The 19,829-nt window shown below is 37.7% G+C and overlaps 2 protein-coding genes across 10 annotated transcripts in view; one reads left to right on the forward strand and one right to left on the reverse strand.

Moving 5' to 3' along the window:
• The first annotated feature begins 3,056 nt into the window (after positions 1-3,056).
• Positions 3,057-19,829, forward strand: part of Fry (Protein furry) — a 30,779-nt gene continuing 14,006 nt past the window's right edge. For 2 of the 8 annotated variants that reach the window (XM_071716769.1, XM_071716772.1), the window contains exons 1-24: positions 3,065-3,277; positions 3,771-3,847; positions 3,913-3,954; positions 4,377-4,553; positions 4,624-4,808; positions 4,869-5,068; positions 5,138-5,347; positions 5,429-5,636; positions 5,769-5,906; positions 5,986-6,220; positions 6,313-6,716; positions 6,797-7,372; positions 7,451-7,586; positions 7,669-7,839; positions 7,914-8,103; positions 8,181-8,357; positions 9,351-9,497; positions 9,902-10,072; positions 10,149-10,298; positions 10,377-10,546; positions 10,646-10,917; positions 11,375-11,529; positions 11,794-11,957; positions 17,565-17,777. In XM_071716769.1, coding sequence (XP_071572870.1) covers positions 3,805-3,847; positions 3,913-3,954; positions 4,377-4,553; positions 4,624-4,808; positions 4,869-5,068; positions 5,138-5,347; positions 5,429-5,636; positions 5,769-5,906; positions 5,986-6,220; positions 6,313-6,716; positions 6,797-7,372; positions 7,451-7,586; positions 7,669-7,839; positions 7,914-8,103; positions 8,181-8,357; positions 9,351-9,497; positions 9,902-10,072; positions 10,149-10,298; positions 10,377-10,546; positions 10,646-10,917; positions 11,375-11,529; positions 11,794-11,957; positions 17,565-17,777 — 4,534 coding nt within the window. In that variant the 5' untranslated portion in view covers positions 3,065-3,277; positions 3,771-3,804. Of the gene's footprint in view, positions 3,391-3,421; positions 3,573-3,770; positions 3,848-3,912; positions 3,955-4,376; positions 4,554-4,623; positions 4,809-4,868; positions 5,069-5,137; positions 5,348-5,428; positions 5,637-5,768; positions 5,907-5,985; positions 6,221-6,312; positions 6,717-6,796; positions 7,373-7,450; positions 7,587-7,668; positions 7,840-7,913; positions 8,104-8,180; positions 8,358-9,350; positions 9,498-9,901; positions 10,073-10,148; positions 10,299-10,376; positions 10,547-10,645; positions 10,918-11,374; positions 11,530-11,793; positions 11,958-17,564; positions 17,778-19,829 lie in introns of those variants that run through there. The other 6 variants (XM_071716774.1, XM_071716777.1, XM_071716775.1 and 3 more) reach the window with 5 other exon arrangements.
• On the reverse strand, positions 11,563-15,947 carry LOC139778707 (thyrotropin-releasing hormone receptor-like). 2 transcript variants are annotated; one of them, XM_071716782.1, is made up of 4 exons: positions 15,319-15,947; positions 12,940-13,847; positions 12,372-12,576; positions 11,563-12,193 (listed from the first exon to the last, which is right to left on the reverse strand). In XM_071716782.1, the coding sequence occupies exons 2-4, from the start codon at positions 13,750-13,752 to the stop codon at positions 12,081-12,083; spliced, it is 1,131 nt and encodes a 376-aa protein (XP_071572883.1). In that variant the 5' UTR covers positions 13,753-13,847; positions 15,319-15,947; the 3' UTR covers positions 11,563-12,080. The 2 variants fall into 2 exon arrangements, with proteins under 2 accessions (XP_071572883.1, XP_071572884.1); XM_071716783.1 differs by having other exon boundaries at positions 15,844-15,934.

A 19,829-nucleotide genomic window follows, 5' to 3' on the forward strand; every position in this document is an offset into this window, starting at 1 on the left:
GTATGCATGCTGCAGGTGTGCATACGAGCGCGCGCGCGCGCGCATGCCACCGACAGCGATCGATCTTCCCGCAGCGTGTGTACGTTGAGGAGTCACGACGAGCACGTCTACTTTGACCTTTCGACTTGAGCTTGGATCCGATTCGAACGCGGCACCTTGATACGACGATCGGTTTATACTTGACATTGTCCTCGAGGGAGAATTTAGAAGACGCGCGAGACACGCGACGCCGATAAAGGAAAAAAAAAATACTTGGAGAGCGGATATATACTCGTCCCTGCGAACGAATAAATGAATTTATTTAGCCGAATTTAGTCCCCCGATTGTTGATCAGGAGAAATCGTATAGGGAAATCAGGAGAAATCACTTAATTGTTGCGACTCATTTAATAATTAACGTCGAGTTTCCCGGAATGGAAGGCATGCAATTATTTAAAATAAAAGTCGGCCTGAATGAGAAGCTGACGGTAAAGCAACGTCTCTTCCGCGTTTATGTCGGCTTTATCTGCCTATTGTCTGGCACTCGTTAGAGCGTTATTTGTGTTCCTTTTGATATCCAATCGTGGTCTGACGCGTGTCCTTTCCCGTGCACTTTCAGTCTAGCGTCAAACAGCTAAGTACTCAGCTCATATCCATTTTAGAGGATGAGCACCACGTTCTGATGACGAAGAACACAGAATGACAGCATGCTCATGATTGCTAAGCGAACATAACTATACATAAGTTTGTTCTCCGCTGTAAACTTTAATTTATTCTTAAACGCAATCGATGATCGGTGTATCGGATCAGTATCCAATTAAAATCGGAAGACTCGGATGGAATTATACGCGCGAGACACCGAAATCACACGGGAAATGATAAAGAGTAATAAGATAAGAATTACGATTGGAGAAGAAAATCATGTTCCTAGAACATTCGAGATTCGAGCCTTGTCGCACGTTTTAAACTACTATTTTTATAATAGCCTCGACGAATCCACTTTGTTAATTGTAAGAGTCTACTTTTTTTACTGTTGTGAATAGTCTACTTTTACGTAAGAATCTGACAAGTAGCTAGAATGACGTGTATTTGTTTTGACGTGTCTCTACGAGACCGAGACGGAACCAGACTGACGCGTTCTATCGAAAAATATTCCAGATATGGAGAACCTAACGCCCGTCTGGGAAGTACTATCGGTATCTTTGGAGTAAAGGAGGAAAGCTGTTCGTGCGGTGCAATCAGGAATTCCCAGGAACATCTCGAGACGCGCTTCCCGTTGCGATAGCACGCGATTAGGATCTGCGATCAGATAAGACCGACGAGGAAGTCGCGTGACAAGGAGGATTTTGACGAATCATTCGCCGATAGGTATACCGAATATAACTCGCAAGACAGGAATGCGGACGACGTAAACGCTGCCGTTATCTCTAATAAACTCGGGGGGAACCGGACCCGGGGACATGGTGGCTCGAATGTCGCATATTAGATTAAGTGGCGACCTTGTAGTTAAGCCGCCACCTCTGCGACTGCGTAACCGCCGCTTCAAACGACTTTCCGATGAAGCTTCCGACGTGAAAAAGAAGCTCTCCGCGGCGGCTCGTCTCCTCCTGTCGTTGATCGCGATCGCAAGCACGCGATTACAAAGCCTCGAGCGACACTTGGACAGCACGTGATGCAATGAGAGACGAGGAAAAGAAAAAGGAGGAAAGAAAAACGAACGTCGTCATCGTGAACTGCGACACGAACGTAATCGGGGGCGACCGTTGCCTCTCTTGAAACATATCCGCGAACGTACGTTGCGATATTTCGTGTGATTTATCGCCGTCGCCGTTCCTCAAAACGGCTCGTATCTTTGTTACGTAAGCCACGAGGATCGCAAATCAAATTGAAATTAACCCAGTAAACCACAAGTAAACTTACGTGCAAGTTACAATTTTCTACTCAACAATGTAAATACACAGCTGACATTGTTGAGTAGGAAATTGTAAATTGCATATGTAAGTTACAATTCTTAATGATGGTGTTTACTGGGGAACTTGGCAAAGCTAACGAACAAATCTGTTAGGTCTTAATTAATTAATTATAATTTCACCGGTTATTAGGAAATTTATATTTTGACAATACGACCGTCTTTATTGTGCGCAATTGTTAAAATATGGATATTATAATACGATCACGCCGGATTTGAGAGATCGGATTTGTATAAAGATTGATTCACGATTGTCGTGGCGGATAGACCGGTCGGTTACGATCGACTTTGTTGGCTGTCCCTGATAAATCGGAATGTATATCTACACGATATCTAAATAGAATTAATACACAAATGCAACGGTCCTTTATGTAATGTTAGGATATTTCGTACACCGATTACGGACACGGAGGACTTTACGACGAGCTTTCTGTTCACCGTGTGGCACGTGCGGATATTTAACTCATTTCTTGTATATGTGCAGTAAGATGCAACTAACAGAGAAATCGCATCCCGAGGCTTTGCGGGAAACAGAGCTATTCGGGCTTATCCGTGTGCATCCAATATAAAAATAAGTCCGTGCAGAAATAAGCGTGACGTACAGCCAGCGTTTGGTACCGTTTTTAGCGGCGGACTCTTACCGGATTTATCATACTTGCAGCAGTATTATTTATTACAATAGAATAAATTTTACGAGCGACCGTAAAAGTAATTGCCATATATCTTTCGTAGGTATATACACGCGAGAGATCTGCCCAGGAACGTATATCTTTATAGCAGAACGACTTTCAGGTACTACATCGCAATTTAAATACTCATGACGAATGCTATTAATTTTTATAATTGCATTAATTTTAATGCCAAGAATTTTCGCAGGGTAAAAGAGTACGTCGCTCATATTTTAAACAACTCCGTCAATTATCTAATCTAGCGGCATAGTCATCTGGTTCCCCGACTATTCAAATCGTCGAGGCGCGAGAAGCTCCGTTGGTACAAAGCGTTCGACAGCGTTTAGAAACGTGCGAGGTGGACTCAACGCTATCTAGTGGTAGCGCGCTAATAGACGAGCGGTCAGCGAACGAGGAGATAAGGAAAAAGCACGAAAGAAGAGAGAAAGAAAGAGAGAGAGAGGGAGGGAGACCGTCGTCCGTCAGACCGTGTAAACTCCGTGGGAGGACGAGAGGAGTGGAATTGATACGAAGGAGATACGCGCCGGGATCGAACCGGAATATCCGAGCGATGCGCTGAGCCGTGTCCTTCACGACGGATCTCCGTCTTCGTCGTGGTCGGCGAGATCGGCGCGAGACGTCCGGAGACGTTCGTTCGACAAGTGAGTGAGCATCCCTCCTCGATCTTCGCGATCGCTCGATGTGTGCCGTCGACACCCGGTTACCACGGCTCCGTGTCTTCATCGCTGCGCATTAATTGGATCGGTCGACCTGCGTAATTATCCTAGATACAGTTTATACGCGGCGCGCTGCCTCTCTGATCTGACGCTCGCATCCGAACGTCACGTTACACGGTCTACAAACCGCTACTCCAATTAGGGATTTCCACCGTTCAGTTTATTTGATTAACTAAGCCCGCACACGTACACGCACGTACACGGTTATCCGTTAGATAAGGCAAGTTCTGTTTACGTGGAAAATATTGGCAATTCAATGACGAGAATAGCACGAAATTGGTCTCTTTTTGTTCTATTTTTAGGGAATTGAAGGGAATAGATGGACTGATTTCTGTGTAGTATTTTGTGATGTCAATATTCTCTGCTTTGTGATATCAAATTCTCATGACGATGTTCATAAGTGGTTTAATTGTTGTAGATGTAATTGCACCATAATGGTATCCAGCATCTAAATGTTGCCAAAGGAGGAAGCAAGAGTTAGCAACATGACTGAAGGTTGGTTGTTTGAATTCTATGCAACAATAAATTTAGGAACTAATGAGTTTGCATTTCTGTCCCAGGTGCAGAGACTCAGCCAAATGCGGGAAATGAGCCCCAGGCAGGTAAGTGGTTGTTTCATTGATAATCTATATGCACGTATATGTTTCTTAGTATGTAACTGTATAAAGTTAAATGTCAAGATATAATTGAGTTAGTATCCGTTAGAAGCATCTGTTATAATACAGAATAAGGCTTCATTTCTTAGTTTCTTTTATTATGTGTTTTATTATTCAATTAAAAACAGATTTTTAAATTATTTAATAAATGTTGACATATAATATATATAATTCAATGAAATATTTTACAGCTTAATAAAATTTATATTGATTGATATTGACAGAAGGAATTAAGAACATTTTGTGTATTCTTTACATATCATAATATGTCAAAGTAATTAAAATATATATGAAAATGTTTTACAATTTGTCAATAGAAATATATTTCCAACGGATAGAAATGATAAGTTTATGTTGTGCTTTTACAGAAGCCTTAGAACCAAGGGCAACGCATAGCGAGGGATTACATGAGGGAGCAGCGGACTCGACATCGCAAGCTGCTCTTGAACCTATGCAAGAGCTTCTTACAGTTCATGGAGCTACGCAGGGAGAGAGCAGCGATGCTGTCAGCATTTATACTGCCAGTACTTCAGTGTCTGGTAACGGTAAGTTTACACATTCTAATGATAAATATCAAAATACATATATATAAATGTTTATATTATTTTTTTTTAGAGTCAAGTTCAAGCAGAGTCAGCGCGATAACTGTGGTATTACCCTGGGGTGCTCAAAAAGAGACGGTAAAGCCGCAACAAATAGGAGATATGGATCTAAGACCGGGAGAGTACGTGATGCGTATTCTCTTCGCAGAATTTACTTCGCAGGCGGAGAAAAAGATGGAAGCTGTTATGACAGAACATGTAAGCGACTATTTAAGCGATTGTCGTTGCAACAACATTATTTAAATGCTTTATTTTCAGGAAAAACAACTGTCGAAAGTATTGCAAAGAGGAGAGGATTTACAATTCGATCAACTGTTATCGGCTTTCGGTTCTGTCGCCGAACATTGTTTACCGTCAATATTGAAAGCCCTTTTTAATTGGTACGAACGTCAGCTTGTTGACCAAGGTGGCGATCAAAAGAAACCTGCCCCTGGAAAGGAAGATCAAAAAGGGAAAAGGTAATAAGACAACAAAGTAATAAGTTAGAATATCTTATAAACATTAATAACAAATATATTATGTTTCAGTATTATGTATACAATAGTATCAGGAAGTGTAGAAACAGTGGAAAGAAGTGAAGCAGATCTCTTACAAGAGCGTAGAGATCTTGCTGTCGAATTTATATTTTGTTTAATGCTGATCGAGGTTTTACGTCAATTACCGTTTCATCCTGGACACGAGGATTTAGTAACATATATAGAAAATATCGCTTTTAAACATTTTAAATATAGAGAAGGGTAAGAACTGATACATTGCAATAGGAATTAAGAAAAAAAAAAGATAAAATCTAATCAATATTTATATACATGTATTTTTAGTATACAAAACGAACCGAACGCAGCTAATATTCACATTATTGCTGATCTCTATGCTGAAGTGATAGGAGTTCTGGCGCAGTCCAGATTTATGTCAGTGAGAAAACGTTTTATGGTAGAACTGAAAGAATTACGAGCTAAAGAACCAGGACCTCATACTACACAGAGCATTATTTCCTTATTAATGGGAATGAAATTTTTCCGAGTTAAGGTAATTATCATATTCCTCTACTATAATATTTAATATGTATATTATTTTGAATTTTGCATTATGTTTTACTACATATTAAACTGCACAAAGTAACACTTTTTTAAATAATGCTTATTACGTGTAAATTTTCAGATGGTACCAATAGAAGAATTTGAGGCATCGTTCCAATTTATGCAGGAATGCGCTCAATATTTCTTAGAAGTGAAAGACAAAGATGTTAAGCATGCTTTAGCTGGCCTTTTTGTTGAAATACTCGTTCCTGTTGCCGCCGTAAGTGTTCCAGACTGCAAGTTATAATTCATCACCAAATAATATTGTATTTGTAATAATATTGTTTTTTCTATTCTAGGCTGTGAAAAACGAAGTGAACGTGCCGTGTTTGAAAAACTTTGTGGAAATGTTGTATTCAACAACATTAGACATGTGTACAAAGTCTAAACATAGACTAGCGCTCTTCCCATTAGTAACCTGCTTACTGTGCGTCAGCCAGAAAACATTCTTTCTACAAAATTGGCATTACTTTTTAGCTATGTGTCTGTCCCATTTGAAAAATCGCGATCCAAAGATGTGTCGAGTTGCGTTAGGTATGATTAAAGTACAAATTTTATATATGTAATATTTTTGTAAAAAGAAGCTAGAAACAAAGTAACATATCTTTTGCATGTTTGTGTTACAGAGGCTTTATACCGTTTACTCTGGGTTTACATGATACGAATCAAATGCGAGAGCAATTCCGCCACGCAAAGCAGACTGCAGAGCATAGTGAATTCCTTGTTTCCTAAGGGATCGAAAGCGGTAGTGCCGCGGGAAACGCCGCTGAACATTTTCGTAAAGATTATTCAATTTATTGCGCAAGAGAGACTGGACTTTGCGATGCGTGAAATAGTGTTTGACTTGCTGTCTGTCGGTCGACCAGTGAAGATAATTTTAACTCCCGAACGCATGAGTATCGGCCTCCGAGCATTCCTCGTCGTAGCCGATAGCTTGCAGCAGAAAGAGGGAGAACCACCTATGCCGCGCACTATGGGTGTCTTGCCAAGTGGAAACACCATGCGTGTTAAAAAGACATATTTGAATAAAGTATGTATCATATACATAATTCTTATGCATATATCGAATATATTGAGTGATATTTTCATGAATGTGTTTTTATGATTTAGATGCTAACAGAAGACACCGCGCGAAGCATAGGAATGTCTTCATATTTTCCACACGTACGTCGAGTGTTCGTGGATATCCTGCGCGCGTTAGACGTTCATTATGGCAGACCTCTCATGATGACCAGCACTCAGAATATGAACAAGGAGCCGGACGAGATGATCACCGGAGAACGCAAGCCTCGAATAGACCTCTTCCGAACTTGCGTCGCCGCCGTCCCGCGACTGATTCCCGATGGAATGACTGGTGCGGAATTGGTCGACTTATTGGCTCGTTTGACAGTACACATGGATGAGGAACTGCGTGCATTGGCATATCAAAGCTTACAGACTCTAGTATTAGATTTTCCCGATTGGCGACAGGACGTCGTGCTTGGGTTTACGCAGTTTCTAGCCAGGGACGTGCAAGATACGTTTCCGCAGCTTATTGATAACGGTCTGAGAATGCTGCTGCAATTGCTGACCAGTTGGAAGAACGCCCTGACGAGTCCCAGTATAAGATCTAAGGAACAAGCAGTAGATAATACGCGGGTCAATATACGAGTGGACGTTGGCATCAAGAAATGCGAAACGGGCCAGGTTTGCATTAATTTTTATTATACTGGAATTTGCAGGCAACGAACAAAATGCAATGTAAAATTTATTTCTTATTTACAGAAAGTAGAACCTGTATCGAACATATTTTATCTGGTGGAAGGATTCGCCTTGGTTATGCTCTGCAATTGTCGTCTTTATCCTCGTCGATTGGCTGTTCATATTCTTCGGGAAATTAAGCTTTTACTGAAGACTTTAGGTAATTATATTTATACGTATTATATGTATATGTATGCAATCCATTACAATGAATGTATGTCTTATATACATCATCTTTTTAGGAGGACCCGAAGATGATCAACCAGTTATTGATGTGATCGATGCTTGCTGTACCGCCGTCTTGGAAAAATGTTATCCTATGTTACCGCCAGCAGAGAAAGCAGCTGCCGCGTCTACATCTAACGTGGATTTGCAATGGATAGCCGACAGAAGTAGTTGTGTTTGGACAGCTGGTAATATTTAATTTGCCACACTTTTGATATGTAAATCATACGTGACATTCATTTATATTTATTTTACGTTGCAGGCTTCCACGACGAAAACAGTACCAAGAGTTCTTCCTCGCTCAATCTAAATGGTGCCGATCCGTGGGCCAGTTGTCTATTTGCCTTTTTGGAAAAGGATAGAGTGCTTACGCTGTGTCCAAATGCCGTCGCTCATTCTTGGCCCATTGTCTTCACTCGTATAAACTCTTTGTTCTCGGTAGTGGATCCCACGTAAGTTTAACTCTCAATGTGTATATTACTATTTAAATTTTGAAATAATTAACATTTTTGTCTTTGTATTTATACAGGCCGGTAAATGACAATCGAGCTTCGTTATTGCGCAGTTCGACGACAGTGAGAAAACCAGTGAACGAGAGAGATGTCTATATGCACATCTGGAAAAATTATCTGACCTTTGGATACAGAGTCGTGCCACCAGTGCCGAATCCAGTTGTTCGATGCGCCAGTCCGGATCTCAGTCTCAGGTAAGTTAGTCACATGAAAACTTACAGCGGGAGTTCAAATATATTGTATCATCTTATTATATATTATTTAATTTTCTTGTTAGTTTTAAAACAGTATTCGTAATACAGTATTCATGCTTAGTATGTATCATTTAAGTACATATAATCGCGTGCATCGCTACACTCGCTATAGATGCAATTGACAGAGTTTGAATAAACGCGAACAGTAAAGTACCTCATTCAAGCATCTGCATTCGAGAAAACGTGTGCACACGATTTATGTTTATATCAATTACGTCTAGTCTGATAATATATTTCGATAAAACTTTGAATAACTAAAAACTCACATGTTTAGCAGTAAATAATATATTAAAGCTTTAAGTGTCTATATGAAAAGTGAGTCACGGAAGATCAATAATCAACTTGGTATTAATTGGTGTTGGGTCATGTTTGTTAGTGTCCATTTTTATTTCATACAGAAATATTTCACTTTACTCGTCTCGTGGAATGTCTGTCCGTTAAATATTTTACAGAATCGTAAAGTTTATATTCTTAATTTTAAACGTGAATTCTCTCTCTACACTGGCACAGTTACTGAATTATAATTTCGTAATGTTTTACATTAAATATTAAAATATCTAATGTTATATGTACTCACACGATATTCTCTATCTGATGTTGCACACATCCAGCAATGGAAATTCTTCCGTCGTATAGACTGGCACCAATTCGTATCAAATTCGCGCTTTGCATTCGGGAGCGGAATCCATACTTGTTCTGTCCTTTCTTCCATCCATGCATATACATACTTCGCTTTATTTTCCGCAACACACTACATCTCTCGCATGCTGTCTCCTATCGTTGTCTCGTACATGTACATCTTCCTCTCTCTTTCTCTCTCTCTCCCTCTCTCTCTCTCTTTCTCTCTTTCTGGATATTAGAGTAGTAGTCTCTGAGAAGTAAATAATATCTGATACAAGAAGCATTGGTGGTACACTGTATTGCATACTCTAGTGGTCAGCATACGGTGGAGTTTGGTGTGTTGTGCATGAGTAAGGAGTTGAGTCAGAGCCTGGAGAATCTCGGCGGGGCGCAGACCCTGCCGGGTCGGTTCTCTGTACCGTCCATTTCCGGCATCTACACCCGGCATAAGCGTACCAGGTGAGCCTGAGATTAACAATCGCGAACAAACGACCATCGCTTCCTTCGATGTCACCCGGGATTTAAACGGTCGTTGGTAATTCGCACCTTCGTACCTTTTGTAATATTAATCTCTATTGAATCTTTGTCTCTTCTTACTCTCTTAACGCAGCACAGTTTGGTATACCCCCTTTTTTTTCCATTGAACTTTCAGCTTGCGAACTCTCTCGCCATCCTAACAAGTTCTTTTCGCGCGTACTTGCGTATACCACCCTTGCCTAGCCTTACGACCGTTCCCGATCGCTTCTTTTTCCGGAGATTAAACTGCGACCGGATATTCTAGAGCGCACAATTGTTGATTTACGAGCTTCGGTAACGTACCTGTGAACGAAACGTAGTGAAATGCAACAGTCTTATTTCCGCAGCTCCTCACCTGACAGTTTATCCGCGGAACGGGGCGATAACAAATCACCTGGCACAAACGCGAGTCCCGCGGCCTTGTACAAGCTGACCGTACCCTTGCTGAGATGCGAGGCCGTCGACGTCAGGGATGCCGCGGTGCAGGCGATTGGGAAAGTAAACGCCGATGCTCTAAAGTAAGTACATTACCATCCGAGATCGCAAACGACGAGAAATAGATTAAACTGTAAGAAGATTCTCTTCTTGACACAGAGACTTGATGGAGGAACTGGTACCTTACATCCGGGAAGCGGTCGATCGGAAGCAGGAGAACATGAGACGGCGAAGAAGACGCGACGCTTTGAGACTGCAGCTAGTAAGAGTACTGGAATTAATTGCAGAGTACGGAACGTTTGGTATCTGGTTAGTTCATACATTATTTTGCACCTTTGTTTCTCAATTTTCTTACTCAACGGATTTTGAAAAATCATCTGTTTTTAGCCCAGCGGTTTTAGATCGCGAAACGCAGTCTTTACATCCGACATTCGTCGAGTATATAGATGGTGCGCGCGTTTACTTAGAAAACGAGACCGACAAGGAAGCACCCGCTGTACGAGACATCAAATTGCACTTCTGCAACTTTATCAGGAAGATGATCAAGAGTTTCTCACGTAAGCGATTTTATTCCGATAATCCCGAATTCCGAAATCAAAATATGTGTAATGTTGTTTAAGAGATTTATTAATTATCTTTTTTTTTTACTTTTCTAGTGGAGATATGCTATACTTTGTTAAAGAGGGACTTAAGAAGAAATCTATTCATGCTCTTCGCTAGTTGGGCTGGTGTTTACGGCAGGCCGCTTACGAGTACATCGTCTATGCAAGAAGAAGAAAAGTCTTGCACGGAATTACAACTCTCAGCCTTGCAAGCTATGAGTGGATTACTCTGTTGCGGTTCGTGTTTCAATCCGCAGTCGCTTTCGGAAGAGGGTGCGATTTTGTATCAATGGCTGGACTTGTTACTGGCCAGTAAAGATGAAAAGGTAAGTTTTATCTCGTATAAGATTTTATCTCTAAACGCGTGCGCGCGTCATTAGCATTCAAGATTATTATGCAAAACTGCAGTTAATATTCTATTATATGTTGGATATATTAAATGTTAATACGTTATATGTATTAATATTAGATCCCCATATAATACGGGTTTATATAACACGGACTCGTATAACATAATAGGAAAATTTTAATACTTGTTTGTTTTAAAATAAAATAAAAAAAAATTTTTACTGTTACATCTTTAATATTCATTTTTTATAATAAACCATTACATCTTTATAAATATGTGTTCTCCATATATGTATACATAATCCATAGATGTATGATCTACTATGTGACGTATAACACGGATTCATATAACACGCAACGCATCCCCCGTGTTATACGGGGTTCTATTGTATTTGATTTCACATATTTCTATCTATATCATATCTCTTGTTTCAGATTTATACGCTTGCACGTGAAACCGTCGTGTTATTGCTCGAGGGAAATCCCGATATTGGTACACTTTTGGATTGGGTGGTGGATCGATGTTACACTGGCGCACCGCAAGTGGCCGATGGTTGTTTTCTCGCATTGGCAACAATTTTTAGCGCCAGGTATGCACGAATCAAAAGTAAATATAGAATAAATATTTTGTACAAAAACGTTTATTGAAGTAGTGAAGTATCGCGTAAAAGAGTCATGGTGCGATCTCGCTCCGTGTGTACTTGGCGCGAGACACTACCGTGTCTCTTGATATTAGGAGAAATAAAGACTGCGAGACATATATTTCTCGACAGAGTCGCGGATATAAGCCGCAGATAGAATAACAAAACTAATAAACAGTATGACAATCGTGAGTTTATGATTTTTTTTTTTAGGGAGTATCCTTGCGACCATTACACGAGTGTCATCAACGTAACATTAATGAATACAGGATGTCCTCGCGCTCCGGTTCACGATGCAGCGCTTCAACTTCTTCAACTACTGGATCAACGCTTCTTCGGAAATGTAGGTCCGCTTCCAGCTACAGAACTCGAAGCTGGTAAGCTTATAATCCATGTTTTCATATGTGCACTGTAATACTATGTCGGTACATTACACATAATTCTCTGATTGTCTTCTAACATGCATTTACTCAGTTGTTTCAAACTGATGTTTTATTGTATCATAATTCTTTATTCACTGGTAGCTTTTGCATCTCCTGAGAGTTTTTCTGTTGCGCATTGTCGGCAAAGTGCGGCTGTTTTGTTGAGGTGTATCTGCGCGTGAATTCTGAAACTGTAAAGAAACGCAAGATTTTATTAAATTGATCAAACCTGATCATACATATATTTTTTTACTTATTAATTTAATTCGGGATAGAAAATCAAATAAATTTCTCAATCAATACCAATATCTGCGCACATATATTTTGTCATTATGTTATCTTATTATAATTGGATAATTAAGTGCTTACCACACTGTTTTCCATGACTCGCCATCTGCATGAGAGTTCCACTTCTCCTAGTACTTGAACGCTTTGTACACATGCGAACCATCTCTCTGCGAAAATTCTGTCCGCTCGCGCAGTAAAGAATGAAATTTATTCCGAAACTCGTGTTGAATAATAATTGGCACATTTGTTGCGCCAAAATAAGCCATATCACTGAATTCATGTTATCCTGAATTTAGATATATAGTGATTATTAACATTATACATTAACGTACAATTTTTTTAGCAGTACATTAAAATTTATCTAGATATAAGCAGTAATATCATCAGTCAATAAAGTATTAACAATGGGGAATAATATAAATTGTGATATATAGCTGTTTAATCATGCAAAACATCTGATGATACAGTACTTTTGCAAAAGTACTGTACAGCGTGAGAGCGTATTAAATTAGATTTGATTAAACATTGAAAATTATAAAAAAAATGTATGAAATTCAGGAAAAGTTTAATTAATGATACTATTTTATTATTCAGAATTCGCTTTTTAGAGCAAAAGTATTTGACTTTATCATTAAATATCGATACGTACGTAGAGGAAAGCGACCACCCTGAGAACGAATGCAGGCATATTGAGGCAGAAGAACGCAGTCGAAACGAGCAGAAGCATTTTCGTGACTTTAGTCTGCGGCATTCTGTCCCGTGGAGTATGAGCCCTCTCGTTGGAAATATTGGATTCTATAGTCAAAGTTCTTCGGACGTGGTCGAGCTTGTAGATGTTGCGCGCTATCAGAGTATTGAAGATCACTATTATGGTCAGAGGCACGGCAAATGTCATGACAATGTCAAAGGTGTTGTAAGCCATTGCCCAGGACTCCCAGTCCTTGTCCAAGTCACAGGTCGAGTTTTCATCGATTTTGGAGAACCGAATCACTGGGCTGCTCAGCAAAATCGCTAATGCTGTTAGTCCCATCACTGTCATCTTCGCTCGGGCTACTGTGCACAAGATTTGGCGACGAAGCGGCCACCTGACTGCCAAGTATCGCTCAATGGTGAAGGCTACTACGAGCCACACGCTAAGGAAGCTACAGAGAGTGCCGAGATAGACGAAGAACTGACAGAAGCCATGCCGATTGAATAGATTCACGTGCACCATTTTTAGCCAGGTCACGAAAACTACTACCAGGAAACCGCTATCGCTTATTGCTAGCGCTCCCAAGTAAATGCTGGATGAGGAATAACGTAGTTTCGTGCCGAAGAATACGCACATGGACAGACAGTTGCCCAGCAGGCCCAGGAGTATGAGAATCGGCGTATAATACTGTTGGATTTGCTGTAAGAAATGGTCGATTTCCTGATAGGGTCTGTATACCGTTGTAATGTTGCTACTATTCTCAGCCATCATCTTCACGTATTGATCTCAAGCTGCCATCAATGAGAAGAAAAGCGAAAGGCAGTATAACCGCGCCGAGCATAACAGCTTGCGTCATGCATGATAATCTGGAAGAGCATTAGCGTCTCGTATAGAAGAAGATAGAAAGACAGAGGGGGACGGGGAGAGAGAGAGAGAGAGAGGGGGGGGATATTTTAAATATCTCGCGTTTTCTCTGGATCATCCACATGGGGACTGAATTTAGAAACTGAAGCAATATCAGCGGTGGTCGTTTGATGTTCGGAGAGCCAAACAGTTATTCAACGTTAAAAATCAGAATTTTTCCAGCGAATTAAATATTCATATTTGGAAGAGATCATAAAATTTACAATTTTTTAATTAACGTAAAGCATCTCTAATTTAACTACTTTTAAACGGATTTTGTTAGAATTAATTTACGCAACTTCTCTAGTCGTGTTGATGTCGATATTAGAAGACAGAAAGCGACCAGTGATAACTGATATATTTATATGTTTTTCAGTTATTTCATCGTCGTTTGATTAACACAATCACTTTGCATTCTTATCGTATGTCACGAGATATAGTCTTTGCGTATTACGAAAACAAAAAAAGTTACGGGGACCTTGTTGCTTATCGCGCGCAGGAAATCCTTCGCGCAATAGATATACGTCAACAAATCATTATTGTGCAACTGTTGATTCAGATTATGTTACATGAATCTGTTATACATTGTCTAAAATTTCGTATTATTGATTTATTTATTGAAATAAAGTACAAGTTAAAATACAAATTCGACACGCGTTTTCATCGATATTAATTTTATTATATAATTGAGAACTATCTTACAATGTGATGACAACTGCATAACAAAAATTCTTATCTTTTCGTGTTATCGCGAAAAATCCGATATAGTTGGCAATCTCGGTGAATGCTCGTTTTTTCGTAATATAACTAACAGTAATAGTTCATTTTCTGAATGTAAATAATTACCGTGGATATGATCACAAGAGAATTTTGTTGATATGATTTCGTATCTTTGGTAATGACGGAGCTTCATATTTACACTTCTGAACAGTACACGTTAGAAACCGGCGAATCGGAAAATTTTATGTTTCTCTCTACTTAGCTCGTTTCACATATATCTTTCGGGCCACACAATTCTGTAGCACTTTCATAATAATTTTAATGATTTATGACTGAACCGTTGATCCAAATATAAATGGATAAAAATAAAATGTATATCGCTTTGGTATAACATTTTTAAATAATTTCTATAATAAAAGAATACTCTTTATAAAATCTCTTTATAAAATAAGATAAAATACTTTTTATCGTGCCGAAATAATTATAGAAAAAAATAAGTATGTAAAAATATATAAAAAGATACTACAATAGAATAGAACTAGATTCACATGAAACATCTTTAAGAGAAGAAAAGAACGAACACTTTTCTATTCTTCTCTACATTCTATATCTTTTTATAAACATGACGTAAACAGTCTTTAGTTTTTTTATTTGAATTAGATTGTAAAAAGAACTCGTCAAACAGGAATGTCTTGAATATTAATTAATGCGTACCTGTATGTTGATATTCAATAAATGAAGCAATACGTTTTAGTTATGAGACGTGCGGACGCAAGTCATTTATTGGACTGCCATCCAGATTCTAAAGACGATTTTGTGACCGGGTGCCGAGAGCTCTTTTTAACCGCGGTCTTCCAACACTCGAGTGCTTCAAATCATATACATCTCACACATCAACGATCTTAACGTTTTGTAAATATATGATGATCCCTCCCGACGCTTAGTTGGCACGGCAACGTGCGGTGCCGGTGCGAGATTCTTTCGTCAGCCACTCGTTAATATTATTTAATGAGATGTTTTTCATTTTCAGACAGTCGCGCGACACTTGATTTTAATACCGCGACTTATTAACAGTAGATTGATTAGGTCTAAGTAGATCCGGTATATCAATCACGTTATAAGTATATCTATCACGTTAATAGTAGCGAGACATTTGCTTTTTTTTATTTTCAAAGGGGAAGCAACAAGTTATGAGCGCACTTAATGATGAGAATAATTTGGATTTGGTATTTGGTGTACTTAGTTTTCGAGACACTAATTTATGTAACACTAATGTATGTAACACTTTCGGAGAATATATTCGAGTGCCGTCTCAGCTATTTCTGCTGGATGCTCCGACGCATCCATGCCTGATAAAGCTCGGTGCATCCCGTATTCCGGCTTCTGCGCATCAAAGTAATGTACAAATTCCCGCCTCTTCGCGACGCACGTCAATTTGCCGTGTCGCGAGGGAGAGATTCATATTTTCGCAATTTACACATTTTATCCATTAGTTACTTTTTGTTTCTACAAACTGTTACGAGATGTGTAATTATATCGACGTTTATGTTAAAAAGAAAGAGTTATAAAAAATGTTTATTATATATGAAATACAATGTCATATTTTACTAAAGATTTTTCACCCGCAAGAATTTTTCTTTTTGATAAAGTTATGAGCACGTGAACTAGTTTTTATCACGTTACATCGCCTATTAATGCAAACTATAATTAATAATCGTAAACCGATAGTAATTATTACATTATGGTACATTATAAGCAATCATAAATTTGCACAGCTTTTGTTTGCAGCTTTTAAATTTCAATAAAATAGGAAAAAGATTGAAATACGTTACTATCGACATGTATATTTGAATTGAAACATACCGGTTCAAAGAAATGAATTAAACTTTTCTTATATGAAAGAAAGATTATATGCAAGTTACGCGCCCTTTGACATATCATGTATAAAATTTTGTTTGAGAAGCATCCGTCCAAAGGAAATAGGTTTTCATGAATGCAAAGAAATTGTAGTATAACGAGACTTATTCTCTTCCTGCAAAGAGAATATATTTAATTTGCCGGAAGAAAAAGCATGTATACAGTTATATATAATAAAATATATGCTTTCTCTGTGATCCGGATGATCATTGTAACACCAAGGAATTACGTAATGTAAATACATGATAAATGTCAAATCATATTGGTTTGGTATTAATTAATTATTATTGAGAAAATAATCGTTGACCTTAAAGCGCTCAACATCCTTTACTGCTAAATGTCATCGGTATTGATAACGATATAATAATTATTAGACAAAAAGTTTTGTAGGTATTCATTGTGCTTTCTCGCGCTATCGTATTTCCTTTACAGTTCGTTAATTAAATGGTTTTCATTTATAAAATCTTTTATCAGCTATAGATTTTCAAATGAATTCATTCTTCTTTAATGGAAATTTATTAGAAATTTATTAATTAAAAAATTTTTACAATGAAATAGAGATAAAATCATCTCTTTGGTCGAGTTAGATCTTTGTAGCATGCAATATTTTTGCTTGAATTTAAATACTTTTTTCCATTCAAACTGCGCACCGATTATTATTTATCGGTCTTGAAACATGGTTTTTCGTTGGAACAATAAATTCAACATATTTAAAGTTGATAATTTAACTTTTTTATATTAATAAGCACTTTAAATCACTAAAGAATTTATTGCGAAAAATATCGCAACGTGACGGGCGTCTTTAATAATTCAATCACTGAGGCATGTTATTTATATTTAAAAAAAATTTTTTTCTGCACAATTTTTTAACATTACAACAAACACAGATAAATAAAACTTTGTTTTATTGAGTATATAGTGAAATTTTAACTAAGTCTTCATTCTATAATGAAATTTTAGAGCAATCTTGGGTAATTAATAGGGTATTTAACTTCCTTATTGATTCAATAATGTAAATTTAGTATTTTATCTCGATTTCTCAGGCCACAACGATCCTCTTGCAAGTTCTGCCGCCACTGTGACTTCCGGCGGTCCAGGTCAACAAAGTAATCCTGTAGGTGAGATTTCTTTCGGCGGCACGATCAGAGGTGGCACATTGGATGTCCTCTTGTCGACCACTTATTGTCGCAGCCAAATGTACCTTTCACGTCAACTGGCTCAATTACATCCGGAACTTACGATGCCGATGTTCAGCGGTAAATGGACTTCTCATGTTTTGTTAACACTTCACGTCTGAAATGCGTCACGTTGTCCCAGAAACTCAGCATGTCAAGATTTTGAGACAACATGACACATTTCGATGAAATTTTTAAGAAAATTATTGCTTCCAATTTTAAATCAAAATAAAATTTCATGTTTCGCTTTGATATTTTTGAAGTAATTATTCTAATATGGTTGATTAAGAATACTGTATTTTGTAATTATTCTATAACTGTAATATCGTGGCATTCAATATGTCTTACTATTATAATATTGATGTTAATTATAATTCGAGAAGGAAGGGATGTATGATAAAACACAATTAACAACTTTTGTAGTCTATTGGATGCTTCAGTTATAGAGAACATGTTTTAGAATTATTTCCTCGCAATTGAAACTTTGTCTGCTCCTTGTAATTAAAATGAAATATGATCTAAATATGATCTAATAACTTTTATTTAATATACATGACGGTATGTGTTTCCGTACTGCAGTTTAATACGCAGTTAAACATTAAAAAATGGATGCAAAAAAAATACAATGTAGAACATATTAATCGTAAGTTATTAAAAACGTTCCATGCATGAAAACTGCAGTCTTTCTCCTCAAAGCTCATGGTTTTTTATCGAAAAGTAGCGTATTTATCATGTACCTACATTTTATTCAGAACCATAAGTATGAAAAAAGACACTCAAGAAAAACGTCTCTTGATAATTTTAATATTCCTTAATATATAAAATTTTTTATTTACTGGCGCAACAGTTAATATATTGATTCCTCGATACATAGAATTTTATTTCTTTCAACAGTTAATAAACACGCAAGAGATTTTCATGCATTCATAAAAATAACGATTATGTTAATTAAAGTGAAAGTTTGCTTTTCGACGTGACTTATAAATTTACATATAGAATGCTTGCTGGTAAAAAAATTGTTTTTATGCTTTTTATGAGCTTGGACATATGGAAAAGAACATGCACTTTATTAAGCTTTTATATTACATTGTAAATAATATGGTAGAGTTATATTAACGGAAAGGAAATATTGCAAGGGTATTGCTTACGCACGGAAACGTGTAATTCCAATGAGGTGGTCATAGAATGTTCGCGGAATTTAACAGAATTATCACAAGTATTTGTATAAATAATTTATCACTCTAGAGGGATGCTGTCAATAACAATCCTCATGTGCCCGCGTTTTTATCGATTGTTATTCCAGAGGCGGGTCGCTATCGCGTAAATATTACCGCGCATCTGTTTTGACTAATCGAACAGGCTCTCATTATATGTAATTTAATATCGGAGAAACGTCGGCAAAAGTGACAAATAGTAGAGCTTTTCTACCGATAGAATTGTACTGATAGATTATAAATGTATTCATGTATACCTGCACATTTACTTAAATACATGTCATCTCGAGTGCAAGAATATTAATTATTAGTGCCATAACTCAAATGTGTAGAGATTCGCATGTGTATCGCGATATCGGCAAAGTAATGATTTACGATGTAAAATTCATTAAAGAAGGGTCCTCTTCTTGCTTCATTCAGTTATATTTGATGCGATTGAAGAGCTCAATGAAGTAAATTTAATTAATTTTTTTTAAGAGAATTTGAGAAAATGAGATTGGATTAAAAATGTAAAATTAAAGTTAAAATAAAATGTGAAATTTAAAATCTTTCAAGCTCTGCTTATGTAAAAATTAAAAATCAAAGACTTGTAATCTTCTTGAACCAGAAATGTCGCATTGTTCGCAGAATTCGACTTCTTAATTAAACCTAGGAATAATGTAGGCTGATGGAAGGTTGACCGTGATCTGTCTGTTTAAGAATTTAACCTTTTAACTACAATCGCAATTGTTAATGAACCACAAGACGCATAAAGTTGCAGCCTCGTTTACATGATGGATCGCTGCCCTCCGCTTTAATTTCGTGACGCCTGCCTGACGTACTGCCAGTGTCATATACCACGTTAAAGGGGCGAAGAGGCTCTTTAAAAAATAGCGGAGGACCGATGCGCGACGAGAGAAAAATATAACGATGAAAAATA

This window comes from Temnothorax nylanderi, unplaced genomic scaffold (genome assembly GCF_030848795.1).
Source record: "Temnothorax nylanderi isolate EJ_2023f unplaced genomic scaffold, tnyl_v1.0 TNYL_tig0193_pilon, whole genome shotgun sequence".
NCBI classification, from domain to species: Eukaryota; Metazoa; Arthropoda; class Insecta; order Hymenoptera; family Formicidae; genus Temnothorax; species Temnothorax nylanderi.

Excerpts from the sequence above, each read along its gene's own strand:
- LOC139778707 (XM_071716782.1), bottom strand. The coding sequence starts at position 13,752 with ATGATGGCTGAGAATAGTAGCAACATTACAACGGTATACAGACCCTAT. Across the intron at positions 12,577-12,939 it reads GGGTGGTCGCTTTCCTCTAC|GATAACATGAATTCAGTGAT; the intron begins GTACGTATCGAT and ends ATCTAAATTCAG. Across the intron at positions 12,194-12,371 it reads GAGTCATGGAAAACAGTGTG|TTTCAGAATTCACGCGCAGA; the intron begins GTAAGCACTTAA and ends GTTTCTTTACAG.